The sequence below is a fragment of the Corylus avellana genome, chromosome ca4 (assembly GCF_901000735.1).
Source record: "Corylus avellana chromosome ca4, CavTom2PMs-1.0".
In the NCBI taxonomy this organism is placed as follows: domain Eukaryota; kingdom Viridiplantae; phylum Streptophyta; class Magnoliopsida; order Fagales; family Betulaceae; genus Corylus; species Corylus avellana.
In genome coordinates, this window is record NC_081544.1 from 1010341 (window position 1) to 1027255 (window position 16915).

General features: G+C 35.9%; 3 protein-coding genes across 3 annotated transcripts in view; 1 reads left to right on the forward strand and 2 right to left on the reverse strand.

Moving 5' to 3' along the window:
- LOC132177175 (uncharacterized) overlaps positions 1-1631 on the reverse strand; it is a gene marked incomplete at its 3' end in the record, with an annotated part of 6336 nt that extends 4705 nt beyond the window's left edge. Inside the window, 3 exon segments of the mRNA XM_059589418.1 lie at positions 89-232; positions 906-1213; positions 1324-1631. Of these exon segments, the coding sequence (XP_059445401.1) occupies positions 89-232; positions 906-1213; positions 1324-1531 (660 nt within the window).
- Positions 1632-7749: 6118 nt separating this feature from the next.
- LOC132177851 (disease resistance protein RPS2-like) lies at positions 7750-10353 on the forward strand. The gene has a single exon (XM_059590324.1). The coding sequence runs from the start codon at positions 7800-7802 to the stop codon at positions 10092-10094; it is 2295 nt and encodes a 764-aa protein (XP_059446307.1). The 5' UTR covers positions 7750-7799; the 3' UTR covers positions 10095-10353.
- A 1202-nt stretch (positions 10354-11555) lies between these two features.
- Positions 11556-15515, reverse strand: LOC132180005 (disease resistance protein RPV1-like; the record flags this gene model as incomplete). Its single annotated transcript, XM_059592842.1, is given in 2 exon segments — positions 11556-11915; positions 12371-15515. A coding segment is annotated over 1 exon segment (3122 nt), but the record flags the coding sequence as incomplete, so codon positions are not given.
- Positions 15516-16915: the final 1400 nt, after the last annotated feature.

Genomic DNA, 16915 nt, shown 5'->3' on the forward strand with positions numbered 1-16915 from the left:
AAATGCTAGTTCTGCCTAGCTTCTACCTAAAACCAACTCATAAAAGTCATACAAAAGACCAAAACCAATAAATTAATAACAAAGAAGCCAGAACAAAGAAGAAATCTAACTGACGAGAAGCATAGAGCAGAGAAGAAATCCAACTGACAAGAGGCGTAGAATAGAGAAGAAATTCAACTGACGAGAGGCGTTGAAACGCGCCGATGAGAGAGATGCCATATGTTACTTCTAGCTAGAAATAAGATAAAAAATTAAAAATTAAAAAAAAAATGCAAAGTCAGTTTTTATGATTTACCTAATTTGCAATTAACTCTTTATGATATCAAAATAAACTCAGAAATCTCTCATATATGCCAAATAATAATAATAATTTAACACCTAAATCAAATTCCATCTATTGACTTAACAAATTCTAATATTGTGATACGCTAGAGCTAATAAGATTGTGACACATGTATTATTTAAGTAAATGTCACATTAACGGAATTTGGTTAAGTCAGTGAACTAAATTTGACTGTTGGGAGTAAATTGTTTTTTTGACATACCGCCTTATGGATATCTGAGTTCATTTTAATACTAGAAGAAGCTAATTGCAAATTAACTAAATCACATGGACTAATTTTACTTTCCTTTTTTTTTTCCAATAAAATAAGTGGCCGCAAGAAGCTTGAAGTCTTTGGTTTTTTATTTTTTTATTTTTCAAAGCAGTCATTGGTGCTCATGATAATGGAACGGTTAATTGCTACTCAAAATTATAGTTTCTAGTAACTTCATTTTAAAATTTGGTACCCAGAAAATAAACATTTTACTGGAAGTATGGACTAGAGCGCAAAAAATAGTAATATTCAAAATGAAAGTCCGAGTATATAAAACAAGTTGAGAGGTGAAAGAAGACTCGTACGTACCTGGTGAGGGCTGGTCCCTTCAGCAAGATCCTCCTTATAATTAATGGTGGCACTGGCACTATACTCGTGCATGACCCAGTCGGTGCGCGTGCCTTTGGGAGCACGGCCCTTGTAGAAAACCAAGGTCTTCTTCGTACCAATCAAGCCATCACAGGACGACCTGCTGGACTGGATGGAGTGGTCCTTACCGGTGGACTTCCAGTAGCCCGCGGGGGTGGCCCTATTTCGACGTGAGGGTACCTTGGCGTCACGCCGGCAGCGGCAGAAGAAGAACCACTCCCGTTGGTCCGACTTAATGACCGACAAATCTAAATTTAGCAAGAACATAACACAAGCATGTATCAATGCCCGGCCCCCAGCAAAATTAACAAAAAGGAAATTAACTTGTTTAAATTAAGATATCGAAGAGAAAAAGTACCAGGCAAATCCCAGGGCTCATGGTCGTAAAAGTCTACTTCGCCAATTATCTGGACCTCGGACTCACGGCCCTCGTTCTTCAATCTCAGGTAGTGGAATACAAGTTGCTCGTCCGTGGGGTTAAACTGGAAACCCAGAGGGAGCGATGCCGTTGAGTACGCTTCCGTTCCTTTCTCTTCTTTTCTCTCGGATCCAACAACCGTTGCCATCCTTTTTCCCTTCCGCTCAAGAAACAACAACAACTTTTTCCTTTTTTGCTCGCAGTTCGCAAGGGGCAAGGCAATCTTCCACTCTGCACTCACATAATATTCATTTCTTATTACTGTATCGTACCAAAATGATCTTCTCCTTTTCAAAGGAAGGATAAAATAGAGCAAAACAAGAAGCTAAAATAATCTTAAAAATTGGAAAAGACTATTTTACCCTTGTACTAGCCGGTTCAGAACCATTGTCATGGAAATGGAGAGGAATCTCATTCCTTTTTATAAAAAGGCAAAGAAAAAGTGCACCACAAATTCTGCAGTCGGCAAATATCCCTCCAAAACTTTATCTTTATCTTTATCTTTTTTATTTTTTCTGGACAAATGCAAGAAAGTGGGTACTCAACTCAGAGAAATAACAAAAAAACCAAACCATTGTTGGAAATGATTTTGATGGTGCAAACCATATTAATCCGAAATTGCAGGAGAAAAAACCTAAAAACTACAGGAATGATTTTAGATGTGAACCATCCATCCCACATGATTCTTGGCGCGTTTCATAATTGTGTTTGATCAGAAAAAGAAAAAAGGACTAGTTTAAAAAATATAATAAATAATTATATTCCACGTATATCAAGCTGATAGGTGTACGTGGAATGCATCCCCAAAAAAGGATTAGGCAAAACAAGAGGGTAAAATATAATTAAAACAACTGAAAAACCATTTTGTCCTCCTATATTGTACCAACCCTTTCCTTTGAAATCCACATCAACATGGTGATGTCTCCTCTTTCTCTTCTTTTTCGTCTTTTTAATTGGCCTTGATTTGAGGATATGTCGGTTGCGCTCCTCCTTTTTCTTTTCATCTTTTTGGTGTTGTTTGTGTATGAGAAATGTTTTATTTATTATTATTATTTTAAGGAGATTTTTAAAAAAAAAAAAAAAAAATTCAAACGTCTGTATATTTTTGTTGAGTTTGCATGTTCCATTCATCATTAATTTTTCTTTTTAATTAAGAATGAATGGAGCATGTCAACTTAATAAAAAATGTATATATGCAAAATTAACGCTAAATGCAATAAAGTATTTGTCTAAGATATGTTAGTTGTGCACTTCTAGATCGTCATCTCTTTTTTTTAAAGGCAATTTCTTTAGTTCGCATTTGGCTTCTTCCTTTTTACTAGTATGCCGTTGATCATGAGTTGGTCCAACTCACACAAATTGTCTCCTGCATGAATGGTAAGTTTCAATTCCGCCAATTAAATCCAAGTCGTCCACTCCTTATCCCCGAAACAGATTAGGCAAAAAGATGGGACAAAGTTGTTCTAATTTTAAAAAAATAGAACAATTTTGTTCTTAAATTTTACACATTTTTGTCTAATTGAAATTGAGACGATCCTAATCCACGCAAATATCTTTAAATACGCATCTTTTAATTTTATCCGTTCGATTTCCTAGATTAATCGTGACCCTTAATTTTTTCCATTCACCTTCATCAATTACCTCAATTACTCACTTGAACATGTTCTCCCATATTGCACCATTAGATTTGTCTATACCCCATCTAAACAGTTAAACCCTCATTAACCCATCAGACATAATTTCCTTTTAAATTGGGTTTAAAGAAGTTTCTACAAACTAATCTATAAAAATTACATGTTTTACATTTCATGGGAGGAGCATAAATATATATATTGTAATGACAATGTTGAAATAAATTTTATTTAAAAAAATGCGAAATTTTATTCATAAAGCACTATAAGTAACTAATCTAGACGGTTATCTAATTATCAAGTTGCAATTAATTCCAATTATTCGGTTATCCGGTTAGTGGTTGATTTGGTTATTAGCGGTTAATAATCGCCCTCTTGTACATGAATAGTTGTAGCTATTCGAACACCTCTACGTGAGAAAAAGTTGTGCTACTTATCGTAGAAGATTTGAAGAACTCATTCAACCCCCTCCCCTCGGACCATAGCGCCTCCACAGTAGCCAACAAAAGAAGCGGCCACATGAAGCTAGCTTGTAAGCTCTAAAGCAGTCATTAGTATAACAAATGGTATCGTTGAATTTATAAAAAAAAAAATTAAAAAAATAATGTATAACATATCTTACTATATATAGGTGTTTCTTAAAGCATTTTCAAAAGAATAGCTAGATCTTTAATAATAGTTAAATCTGACTATTATATGTGTTTTTTCATTTTCAAGGCAATTTAATTTTCTTTTCATATAGTGTAAACCTATTTACTATTTACACTATAAACTTTGTTTATTATTTTTTTGTCTCTTATTCTCTTTCTTTTACACTCTTTCCTATATAAAATAATATTTTTTAAAAATAAATAATAAAATAGAGAATATATGAAAAAATGAATAATTAAAATAAAAATTTGCACTTTTTTTTTTTATAATTATTTTGACTATATTTTAAAAAAAGAAGAACTTTATTTAAAAAAAAAAAAATTGTCCACATCAGACTTTGGCAGACTCTGGATGACCCATGCTGCCAAAATCTCAACTCTAATGAAACAACACTGTTTTCTGGATCGATTCCGGAAAAGGTGCTGCCGCTCTCCATCTATTCAAGAAAAGGGTAAAATTGGTAATCTTTGTTTCTTCTTGAGTCAACTGCCAGGTCGTGGGAGCCGGAAGCTCCATATCTTTTACAGTGCATAGAGGTCCTGACTCCTGATCACCGGCCGTCTCCGTGTTGGTGAATCGGTGATTTCGTTGATCTATTAAAGGTTAGTCTTCTTATCCATTCATATAGCCCTGATCTGACCATTTTGAGCGATCCAATATCGAGTCTATTTTTTTTTTTTTTGGTAAAGCCTCTTGGCCTTTGTAATAGAGATTTGGGATTTCCATTCAAAATAACAAAGCATGCTCACAGTAAAGAATACGAATTTTGCTTCTTATCTTAATATATTTAGATGAATACATAGTATGAATAAAGTTTATGATAGTAATATTGATAAATGCTAAAAATAGATATCACCAAATGTATGTGGTGCAGGTTCAATAGATCTACACTTTATAATAGAACAAATACTCTACTAAAGAAATAATGTTTCGTTACCCTCAAAATGACATGTATAAAAATAAAGTTATCTCTCTCCTACATCTCGCATACAAGAGTTGCAAGAGACCTATAAATAGAGTTATTACAGATGGAGAATCAAGTCACAAAATAATAGGGATATAAAGGAAAAGGGAGGGACTTTTGTATGTTAAATGAAGCATGTTAAATTACCCGTTATCTCAAAAGCTTAAGCTGATAGGAAGAGGTAAATTTAATAACTTAATCACTATTTTAACACTCCCCCTTCCGTGTGAGCTCAAATTCCCTTTTAATAGGTGAGGCTCAACACGTGGAATATTTAATTTAAATGGGGTGAATTGACTGAGTCAATGTTCGAACTCAAGACCTTTGGCTCTATTACCATGTTAAATTACCTGTTATCCTAAAATCTTAAGCGAATAGGAGGAGGGCAATTTAATAACTTAATCGATACTTTAACAAAGCCTAAGATACTATTTGGGAATGTGAAAGAGTTGAATGAGAAGGATAAAAGGATGAGGATTAAATGACTTCTTAGAGATTGGAAGGCTGATATTGTATGCTTACAAGAAACCAAATTGAAGTTTGTTACTAGGGAAGTGGTAAGGAGCTTGTGGGGTGTCTACACATGGATCGTTGTTTTCTAGGGTCGAGAGGGGCTTCCGGAGGTATTTTGTTAATGTGGGATAGGAGGGTGGAGGATAAGTTAGAGTATTGTGAGGGGAGATTTCTATTGCGTGTTTTTTTTCGGTGCATCATTGATAATTTTGAGTGGGAATTTGTTGGGGGTGTATAGAGCTAATTAATAATGATAGGAGATTGCTTTGTGTCCCTAACTATTGGAGTTTTTTAGATTTCATATTTGAATAGGGGATTATGGACATCCCTCTTGTGGGCGGCAAATTCACATTGTCTTATAATTGTGATGATCAATGTTAGTGAAGAATAGATAGATTTTTGCTTTCTCATGATTGGGAAGAACAATTTTCAGATGTTAGATCATTTTCTATTGATGCTGGATTGAGGGGTTTCGAGTAGGAGAACTCGGTATTTCAAGTTTGAAAATATTTGGCTGATGTTTGAGGGCTTCATGGATAAAGTGAAAGTATGGTGGAAGTCTCATCACTTTCAGGGTTCCCCTAGTTTTGTTTTGTCTAGTTAGTTGAAGGCTTTGAAAGCTTAGAATGAAAATATATTTGGCAATGCAGGGAAGCGGAAAAAGGATTTAATGGATGGTATTTGAGAACTTGATGTCATTGCATAAGGGAGAACATTAATTGAGGAGGAAAAGGGTGAAAAATGAGAACTTTGCTAGGGATCTGGAGAGATTGCTTCTTTATGAAGAAGTGAACTGGAGGAAGAAATCTAAGGCTCATTGGTTGAGAGAGGGAGATAAAATACAGAGGGAGAGAAATAACACTATGGATTCGATCATTATGAATGGCTCTTTATCTTCAGATCCTACATAAATAAGGGAGCACATTGTGCTGTTTTATATGCAACTGTACTCAGAATAATATAGTTGGAGGCCAAAGCTGGATGGTCTTTCTTTCCATTCCATTGGTGACGAGGAGGGTTCTTGGTTGGAAAGAGAGTTTGGATAGTAAGGTTTTTGAGGCGGTCAAGACACTAAATGGTGATAAGGTTTCAGGTTTTGATGGGTCTTCTTTGGGCTTTTTTCAGACATGTCGGGAGGTCCTTAAAGAGGATATTATGGCAGTTCTCATGGAGTTTCACGATCTAGGGAGTTTTGAGAAGAGCTTTGACACTACTTTCATTTCTCTTATCCCAAAGAAAGCTGGTGATGTGGATATTAAATATTTTCGTCCTACTAGTCTAGTGGGTGGCGTTTATAAAATAATATTTTAAGGATAAACGAAAAGGAAGCAATGATTTTTGGATATGTGGTAGTCTTAGTATTGGAAGGATTTAGCCCAAGCATCGTTGAATTCCAATGGGAGAAAAGGGGTGAAACCTTGAGAGCAGCAAATCTAGACAGTAAGTGAAGCAAGTTCCAAAGTCACTACCCTACACAAGCTGGCACATATAATCCCTAGATGCCCTTTAAGAGGATATTATAAGGCTGAATGGTTGGTAGTAAGGATTTATGAACCCAAGATTTTTAGGTCACAAGCATAATTCATGCATAATCATTCAATGCATCCTTACCAAGGTTCTAAGAAGGTTGCATTACATCAAGGTTAAAGAAGTTTAAGTGACTCTTTGAAGACTATCAAAGCAATGAGTGAATAGATCTTCATCGATTAAAAAACTGAGGTCATGCCTAAAGTCCTTTTCTCATATTGTGAAAACCATTAGCTATGTGATTTCATCTGCTAATATTACTCTGGAAAATAGTTGACATCTTTTGGCTAACTGTACCCTCGTTGGTGTTGTTGCCTAAATTAATCTTTACTGGTATAAATTGTGAACTCATTCTTCATTTTCTTTTTCTTTTGATTCTTTGTCAATGTTCTAAATTGTGAACTCATTCTTCATTTTCATTTTCTTTTGGTTTTTTGTCAATGTTTTTAATTCTTTCTTGCTGTAACTCAGATACGTTGGAGGCAGCAGCTGCTGCAGCAGCAGTTGAGTTGTATAAAGATGGTAGAGAGCTTGTAAATTGCATAAGTAGCCAAATTAATTATGCGAATAATCTGGAAAGCAACTATAACAGGTTAATAAAGGAAACAGACATGTTGTGTGCTAGGAGGGATGATATATTGGCTGAAGCAAACAAACACAAGACAAAGGAGGTCACTAAAAAATGCAAATATTGGATTTCTAGGGTCATAAAGATCAAAGAAGAGGTGCGAGAACTAGAATCCAAGTACAAGAAAGAAATCAGGAAAGGAAATAAAATATTAGGTCGGCGTTCGTGTTCAAAACTTAGCAAAAGCATGGCAAAGAAGTGCGAAGAACTACACAATCTTTGGTTAGAGGGAAACTTTGAGACAGGAGTACTAGTTGAGAAATTGCCAGAGCCTGTGAGAACTATGCATGCACCCAAAACAGAAGACAAGTCATCACTTCACTGGGCTATCAAAGAAATATTGGATCTTCTAAGAGATAGGAATATAAAAAGGATTGGACTTGGGGGAATGCCTGGAATCAGGAAACCAAACATAATGAAGAGCTTGAATGATAATATAGATATTGCTAAAATGTTTGATATTGTCATTTGTGTAAAGGTATCAAAGAATTGGAGCATAAAAATGTTGCAAGATGCTATTACACAAAGGCTAAAATTGAATGTGGAAGGCATCACTAGCCCTGACGAAATTGCTTGGCGAATATCTAAGGAGTTGGAATGCAAAAGGTATCTCCTTCTTTTGGATGAAGTTTGGGACATTCTTGATCTACATGTGATAGGAATCCCTGACAATGAAAAGGATAGCAAAGTGGTATTGGCGACTAGATATCGTGACATTTGCTTTGATATGGAAACTGATGAGCAAATTAAGTTGAAATGTTTGTCTGAAGATGAGGCATATAAAATGTTCAAAGAAAAAGTGGGTCGAAATATGAATCTTCCAGGTATTGAACCAATAGCCAAGTTAGTTGCTAGTGAATGTGCTGGTTTGCCCCTCTTGATAGACAGGGTAGCGAGAGCTTTCAGAAAGAAGGATAACTTTGAGCTGTGGAGTGATGGACTTAGGAGTTTGCGGAGATGGCCCAGTATTGAAGTCCAAGGCATGGATGAGTCAATTGAATTCTTAAAGTTTTGTTATGAAGATTTAAATTGTGATGATAGAAAGTTTTGCTTTCTGTACAGTGCACTATATCCTGAAGACTTTGAAATATATATAGATTATTTGTTGGAATGTTGGAGAGCTGAAGGTTTTATTCATGATGCAAATAAGTTTAGAGTTGCACGTGAAAAAGGGCATACAATACTGCATGACCTTATCAACGTGTCTTTGCTAGAGAGGAGTGACAGGATGAATTATGTAAGGATGAACAAAGTGCTGCGGAATATGGCCCTTCAAATTTCTTCTGGAAGCAATAATTTTAAAGTTTTGGTCAGAACCCCTCAGGAGCAGCAACAACCCCCCAATGAGGTAGAATGGCAACATGCAAATCGAATCTCTTTGATGGATAATGAATTGTGCCTTTTACCAGAAATGCCAAATTGCAAGAATCTTTCAACATTGTTACTACAGAGAAATCGGGATTTAACATTAATTCCTGAATCATTCTTTGGACTCATGCAAAATCTACGAGTCTTAGACTTGCAGGGCACTGGAATTGCGTCATTGCCATCATCTATATCTTGCTTCATGTGTCTCAGAGCGCTCTATCTAAATGCTTGTGTCAATTTGATGAAACTCCCATTTAATATTAAAGAGCTTATGCATCTTGAGGTACTTGACATTCGAAATACTGGGATTAATTATTTGCCAATTCAAATTGGATGTTTGACTCAGTTGAAGTGTTTACGTATGTCATTGTCAAATTTTGGCATGGGACAGTCAAGGGGTGTGGAGCTTCGTAGAAATGTTTTGTCAAAACTTTCTTTATTGGAAGAACTAAGAATTGATGTAGATCCAAATAATCAAAGGTGGGAGGAGGTTGTAAAAGCCATTATTGAGGAGGTGGCTACCTTGACACATTTGACTTCACTTTCGATTTGTTTTCCTAGCATGGACTGTCTTGAGTTTTTCATCTCAACGAGTCCTTCATGGAAGGATCTCTACTTCACATTCCAATTTTCTGTTGGTCACCATGACTCAACCAAATATCAAATTCTTGACTATTTTGAATATCAAATCAGGAGGTGTTTGAAGTTTGTAAATGGTGAAGGTGTACATCCTGCAATTTCAGAGGTTCTTGCAGAATCTGATGCATTTGAATTGATCAGCCACAAGGGAGCTTCAAAACTATCAGATTTTGATATCAAGAGTATCAACAGGATGCGGGGTTGCTTGATTGAAGGATGCAATGAAATTGAAACTATTGTTGATGGTGATAGTTTACACTTCAATAGTTCACAAGAAAGTGCATTGGAATGCTTAGAAGTGATGTACATAAATAATGTCCCAAAATTAGCAAGCATTTGGGAAGGACCTGTTCATGCTGGAAGCCTAGCTCGACTAAAAACTCTGACTTTATGCAAATGTCTGAGTTTAAAGATGATCTTCTCCAACGGCATGATTGCTCAACTCTCTGAACTTCAAAACTTAAAAGTTGATGAGTGTCCTGAAATCGAAGAGATAATTATGGAGTCTGAAAACAGGGGGTTGGAACCTGATGTGCTTCCAAGTTTGAAGACACTAGTACTTCTTGATCTTCCAAAAGTAAGAAGCATTTGGATTAATGACTCAATAAAGTGGTCATCTTTGAAGAAGATTGAGATATCTATGTGTCAGTTATTGAAAAAATTGCCCTTCAACAATAAGAATGCAATCAATTTGGAATGTATTGAAGTCCAACAATCATGGTGGGATGCATTGGAATGGAAAGAAGAAGCCATTGAAGAAAGACTACGATCTATGTGCAGCTTCAACTAGTGGTTTTGGCTTTCATCCTTCTCGACAGCCCTTCATTTGTGTAAGCTGGTGGCAAGAACGTTTGCTTCATTAATTTCCAGTTTGTAAGATTTAAGACCCCTGTGTTCTTTTCTTTTTAAAGACAACATATGATGCAGAGTCTAAAATGCCTTTTATCTTGATCTATGTGATTGTATAATATTTGTAATTGCAGGATTTTGAGTGTTTGAAATCTTAACTTACCAGTATTTATGATTGTTGCCCCAATCTTGGATCATTAGTGATCATGCTTGTCTTAAATCTTTGATGATTAATTTTGTAAATTTCCTGATTCTAGTTAAGAAAGTAGCTAGTCTTGCATAACTTACTTCACTTTTTAAATAGCCAAACCTACTCTTTTAAGTCTTTTACTCTTTTCTTTGAAAAATATTATTTTTCATATCTATTTATCACACTCATTTCACATCAGCCGGTGTGGCATGCTTTAAATAGCATTCTTTTGTTTTGTTTTTTTGTTTTTCTTCCTAAAGTGTAGCTACCATGAAAAATCAAAACACACCTCGGCAATTGGTGTAAAATAGATGAGATAAATTGCTACTCTTTTTCTTTTTGGGTTAAATACACTTATCAAAAATAAATAAATTACACTTCATCTACTCGGAGTTTAGGTTTATTTTGAACGATTAACTTGTTTAAAATGTTGTACTTTATGACTTGAAATCAGATTTTTTTTTAAAAAAAAAAAAGAAAAAAAACCCAATCCAAATTCTTAAAATTTGTATTTGTAGATCCGGATATCAAAAAAAAAAAAAAAAAAAAAAAACATGATAATCACATTATAGTTTGACTACATTCAACCCATGAACAAAAAATAAATGTAATTAAACTCGGGGTGGATGAAGTGCAATTTTTTTTTTTTTTTTCTTTTCTTTTCTTCTGAATTTAGCATGTTTTGTAATCGAAGCACATAAAATTGTTGTTTAATTGAACATTAAAGCACTTGTGCGTGCAAATTGGCCTTTTATTTTCCAATTACACTCTCATAGGTATGATGCCGATTTTGTTTTGTGAACTTGTGATATATATATTATAACTAGTATATTTAAGGGGAAAAAAATGGTCCCTAGGTTTTCCATAAGACGAAAAAAAAAAAGAATCACTTCCTCAATTTTCATCACTTAAAAAATTAATCAATCCATCAACTATTTTGTTCAAATTATTAACAGAGTTTCTGCCAAGTCAGTCGGTCGCCGAGTCATCTGTAACCACGTAATAAAGTGGATACTTCATACCATCACTCATTCTGAAATTACAATTATGTCATGCAAATTATAAAATTACTAAATATTAATAATAATAAAAAAAACGTAAATGATGCATTAATTCTACAATTTCCATGGTCAAAGTGGAGGAGCCCAAGACAGCAAGAAATTTTCTTCAAAGAAAACCTAAAAGTGAGTTTCATAGAAGCAGTTCTCTCATCCAGTAAATTTCAATTTTCAAACTAACAAAGATCTCAAATTTCAGATCTTCAAGAAACATTCCATATTATGCATCTAATGGATAAATAATAATTCCTATAAATTCGACTGAATGAATAAGCATTAAGAAAACATCATGTTCAACAAAATATCAACTAAATTGCAACAAGTCTTCAATACGTGGTAGCAGCAATCATGTTTCTTGAAACCTTAATTCTTCTGGAATTTGGTAAACATGTCAAACTTCAGTTTGACCATGAAGATGCTGTCTCTCACTTTCCCATTAACTTTGCACAAGGTTGTTCTCTTCAGCAATTTCCTTCTTAAAAGCTTGTAGTCTTTCCTTCAATTTCTTAATAATCTGCACAAAATCAGATATAACACCAATATGAGCACATCGTCAATTACTAGCTCCTATGATTCGAATACACATCAATTCCCGTGCCTCGTGCATTAGAACAAGCAAGGAATTAAGCTGCGCGAAAGCAATTGCGCATCAACGCATCATTTTTCTTGCTACATCCATTTTTCTTGCTTAGTCCAAGTCTGCGACAATTGGAAATCTCAACCATAAAAAAATTTCTCAAATAAGATAGTGGTAGTACCCTTTTCCCCCTTCCCATATTGAATGAAAAAAAAAAAAAAAAAAAAAAAGGAAAAAAAGAAAAGAAAAAAAGATATAGGTAGAAGTATAGGAAAACAATGTCAAACTCTTTTCCTACAGATCCAATTCCATATCATGAAAGAGTATGCTTTGGGCGAGAGGGTCTCAATGCATAGTTGGTACAAGAATAGGGCAATGCAGAGAATAATTACCATTAGGGGAAAATCTCAAGCACTCAGCAATCCTCTATGTTGATTGGAACAAAAATGTCATCCAAATAAGCCGGACGATCGGTGCTCCACTCCAATGCTTCCCACCAACTCCTCTCACCTTCAATCTTCTTCAAATCTTTACTAGATACTTCCTCAATCAACAGGTTCTTGAGATTTGGACAGTCATAGAAACTCAGAAATTCTAATCTTGGTGCAATGTGTAGACCACTAGAGATGCTAACTAATCCAGGCATGTAATGAAGCGACATCCTCTTCAAATTTGGGAGAAAGGGAGAGGCTTTATGCTCAGCAGAAACTTCACAACTTACTAAAGTTTTGAGGGAGGGGCAGTCATCAATTGTAAGGTCTTCTAAATTACAGAGGTTATCAAGTAAACCTGTTGTAAAAATAGTGGTCAATTCGGGACATGTGCGCAATGTCAAGAACTTCAGAAGAGATAAACACTTTCTTTGTACTGGTCCCTCCCATATGCTCCTTAGATTCTTCATATAATATACACAGAGGTATTCAAGTGATCCAAGAACAATTCCACTGCTTGCCTCTACTTTATCTATAATAACTTCAACCTCGTTACATTCCCCCACAACACAGCATTTTAGTTGCTTCATATTTTCAATCCCAAAATCTGATAACTTCTTAACAGTTGCATGCCGTTCCAAGAAAAATGCTGTTGAATATTGGAGTAGCGTCTTAATCTCTTCGGGGATAGCCTGATCACCATTTATGTATTCCAAACATCTCTCCCATCGTTCCAACTCCAATTCAACACCGTGAGGGCGTCGAGACATAATGCGCTTGACATGGTGGCCAACAATAAATCTAAAATGTGACTGTACAGACCACCACGATCGCTTATTCCGTAGAACGTGGCTCACAAGTTTCACCCTTGGAAAATAGAAAACAAGAGTCTCCAACCACATCAATTTACCTACTTCGGTAACAATATCTTCCACACATTCATTCCACCATTTATCATCTGGATTCACACTGATCATCAACTCCTTTAATTTATACAGTGCCTTAATTACGCCACGAGGAAACACTGCATCTGATTCCATGACACTGCTACCATCACCCATATATCCATAAAATGACAAATTCAAGCAAGTGAGATTATTTAACTCCTTAATCTCCTTAGGTAAATCCATAATTTCTGTTCCTTCAAGATCAAGAACTTCAAGCCGTTTGAGTTTTCCAACTTCGGGCGACAACCCCAAGAAACGATGACAATAACTTAAATTCAGTATTTTGAGGCAGTCCAATTTGAAAATTGACTCCGGCAAAGACCTGATACCGGTCCTGGATAAGTTGAGGACTTGGAGAAAAGGCATACAATTGAAAAATGAGGTAGGGATCGTTTTCAGTTTGTCGTTATTGTGAATGAACAGTGCTAAGAGCATGTAGTGACTTTTCTCAGGTAAATGCATAATATCTTTCCCTTCAAGATCAATAACACGCTCATGTAAATCCATAATCTGTATCCCTTCAAGATCAAGAACTTCAAGTTGTTTGAGTTCTTCAACTTTGGACAACGACAACAGGTAACTTAAACTCAGTCTTTTGAGGCTGACCAATCTAACAATGGACTCTGGCAAAGACCTAATACGGGTCTTGGATAAGTTCAAAGTTTGGAGAGCAGGCATGTAATTGAAAAATGAGGGAGGGATCGTTCTCAACGTGTAGTTATTGTGAAGGTACAGTTCTAAGAGCATGGGGCACCTTAGATTCTCAGGTAAATCCCTAATCTTGGTCCCTGCAAGATCAAGAACTTCAAGTTGTTCGAGTTCTCCACCTTCGGGCTGCAACTCCACGAAATCTTTACAGGCCCTTAAAATCAGCGTTTTGAGGCTAACCAATTTGACGATGGACTTTGGCAAAGACCTGATATTTGTGTGGGATAAGTTTAGGATTTGGAGAGCAGGCATGTAATCAAAAAATGAGGGAGGGATCGTTCTCAAATTGTTGTTATAGTGAAGGTACAGTTCTAAGAGCATGGGGCACCTTAAATTCTCAGGTAAATCCCTAATCCCGGTCTCTTCAAGATGAAGAACTTCAAGTTGTTCGAGTTCTCCAACTTCGGGTGGCAACTCCACGAAATTGAAACAGAAACTTAAATCCAGTCTTTTGAGGCTAACCAATTTGCCAATGGACTTTGGCAAAGACTTGATCTTTGTATAGGATAAGTTTAGGATTTGGAGAGCAGGCATGGAATCAAAAAATGAGGGAGGGATCCTTCTCAATTCAATGTTTTTGTGAAGGTACAGTTCTAAGAGCATGGGGCACCTTAAATTCTCAGGTAAATCCCTAATCCCGGTCCCTTCAAGATCAAGAACTTCAAGTTGTTCGAGTTCTCCAACTTCGGGTGGCAACTCCACAAAATCTATACAGTCACTTAAATCCAGTCTTTTGAGGCTAACCAATTTGCCAATGGACTTTGGCAAAGACTTGATCTTTGTATAGGATAAGTTTAGGATTTGGAGAGCAGGCATGGAATCAAAAAATGAGGGAGGGATCCTTCTCAATTCAATGTTTTTGTGAAGGTACAGTTCTAAGAGCATGGGGCACCTTAAATTCTCAGGTAAATCCCTAATCCCGGTCCCTTCAAGATCAAGAACTTCAAGTTGTTCGAGTTCTCCAACTTCGGGTGGCAACTCCACAAAATCTATACAGTCACTTAAATCCAGTCTTTTGAGGCTAACCAATTTGCCAATGGACTTTGGCAAAGACTTGATCTTTGTATAGGATAAGTTTAGGATTTGGAGAGCAGGCATGGAATCAAAAAATGAGGGAGGGATCCTTCTCAATTCAATGTTTTTGTGAAGGTACAGTTCTAAGAGCATGGGGCACCTTAAATTCTCAGGTAAATCCCTAATCCTGGTCCCTTCAAGATCAAGAACTTCAAGTTGTTCGAGTTCTCCAACTTCGGGCGGCAACTTCACGAAATCACGAGAGTTTCTTAAAATCAGCCTTTTGAGGCCGACCAATTCGAAAATGGACTTTGGCAAAGACCTGATACCAGTCCCTGATAAGTTCAAGGTTTGGCTAGCAGGCATGTAATAAAGCGTCATGTCAAACACCACTTCTTCATCAGGCTCCAAAGTGATTTGTTTTTCACTTCCTTCTCCTGCAAAACATGAATTAGATGTCATCTCAAATGCAAAAAGTAATGATCCGGAAAGCTCACAGGAGCTAAATAGGAAAAGAAGGATCATGTAATCAATCCTTCAAGTGAAGTCGTTGTCATATTGAACGCTGAAATTCTGCAAAAGTCAATCAGATAGCCATGACAGATTTACAATTGATGAACAAACTATCCTGATTTATGAAGTTTAATGTAACTCAGTACTGCCACTACTCACTAGCCAAGCTTTTACAAGCCTTCAACTATTTTCAGGGAATTTAAAATATTTCAACAGTCAACACAATAATGGCAGCATTATGAACAATTTTAGATGACTCCATGTTCAGTACGAAATGGTTATGCCACAAATTTAATTACTTTCTTGCTATGAAGCACCGATACCCAATACGATATTATCCAATAAGGACACGGCAATTTTGACAATTGTTCCCCAAATTTATCCTACGTCACTAGTAATTGCTTGAGTAAGGCTAAGCTCGAACAACATTTTTTATAACAAATCTCCCATGGTGCATTTAGCTGACGAAATAAGGTGAATTCATAATTTATATAGGAGATGAAATAATAATTTAGCATGGTATTAGGGCCAAAAGTCCTGAGTTCGAACCATGTCTCTGTCAATTTACTTCAATTTCAATTAAAAATTTCATGTGTTGGGTCTCAGCTATTAAAAGAGAATTTGAGCTCACACGTGAAAGGGAAGTGTTAAAGTATTGATTAAGTGATTAAATTTACCTCATCCTATCAATTTACGCTTTTGAAATAAATGGTGATTTAACAAAAATAAAGGGAATGAAAATATGTTGTTCTAAAATATTTTGTTAAATGTCTTAAAATGAAATTAGAAACACACTTTCGGCGATTGGCACGGGCAAAAAAAACGTTGACACGGTGTCGACTTGTTTTGGCATACCATGGCACCCACCAAGGCACCGAAGCAAACCTGGGATTTGAAGCTTGGGACACCTTCCAAATGTCTTATAATTGAGTTCCTATGAGTTGCAAGACTTTGATTGTGGCAATGGTGATGTTGCAGTGCCGGCTCAAAGGTTAGGCGACTTAGGCCGTCACCAAGGGCCCCTGATTTTATTAAGGCCCAAAAAAATATTTTAATAAGGCCCAAAAAAAAATGTGCAAGACTTTGGTTGTGGCAATGGTGATGTTGCAGTGCAAAAGCTTGTTGACAACAGTGATGATGGTGGCATTATTACAAAAGTGCAAAAGCTTTGATAATGGTATGACTTTAATACTGTTTGCACATCGTTCCTCTAAAAAATTTGCAGTGCTAAAAATGCAAGCTTTAGTAAACGAACTTAATAATTAAATTCTAAAATTTTATTTTCCGAGCTTCGATGTTTTTCCCTAGTCAAATGAGAGGTTGA

Bases quoted from the DNA above. Each gene is read 5' to 3' on its own strand.
- LOC132177851 (XM_059590324.1), top strand. From the start codon at position 7,800: ATGTTGCAAGATGCTATTACACAAAGGCTAAAATTGAATGTGGAAGGC.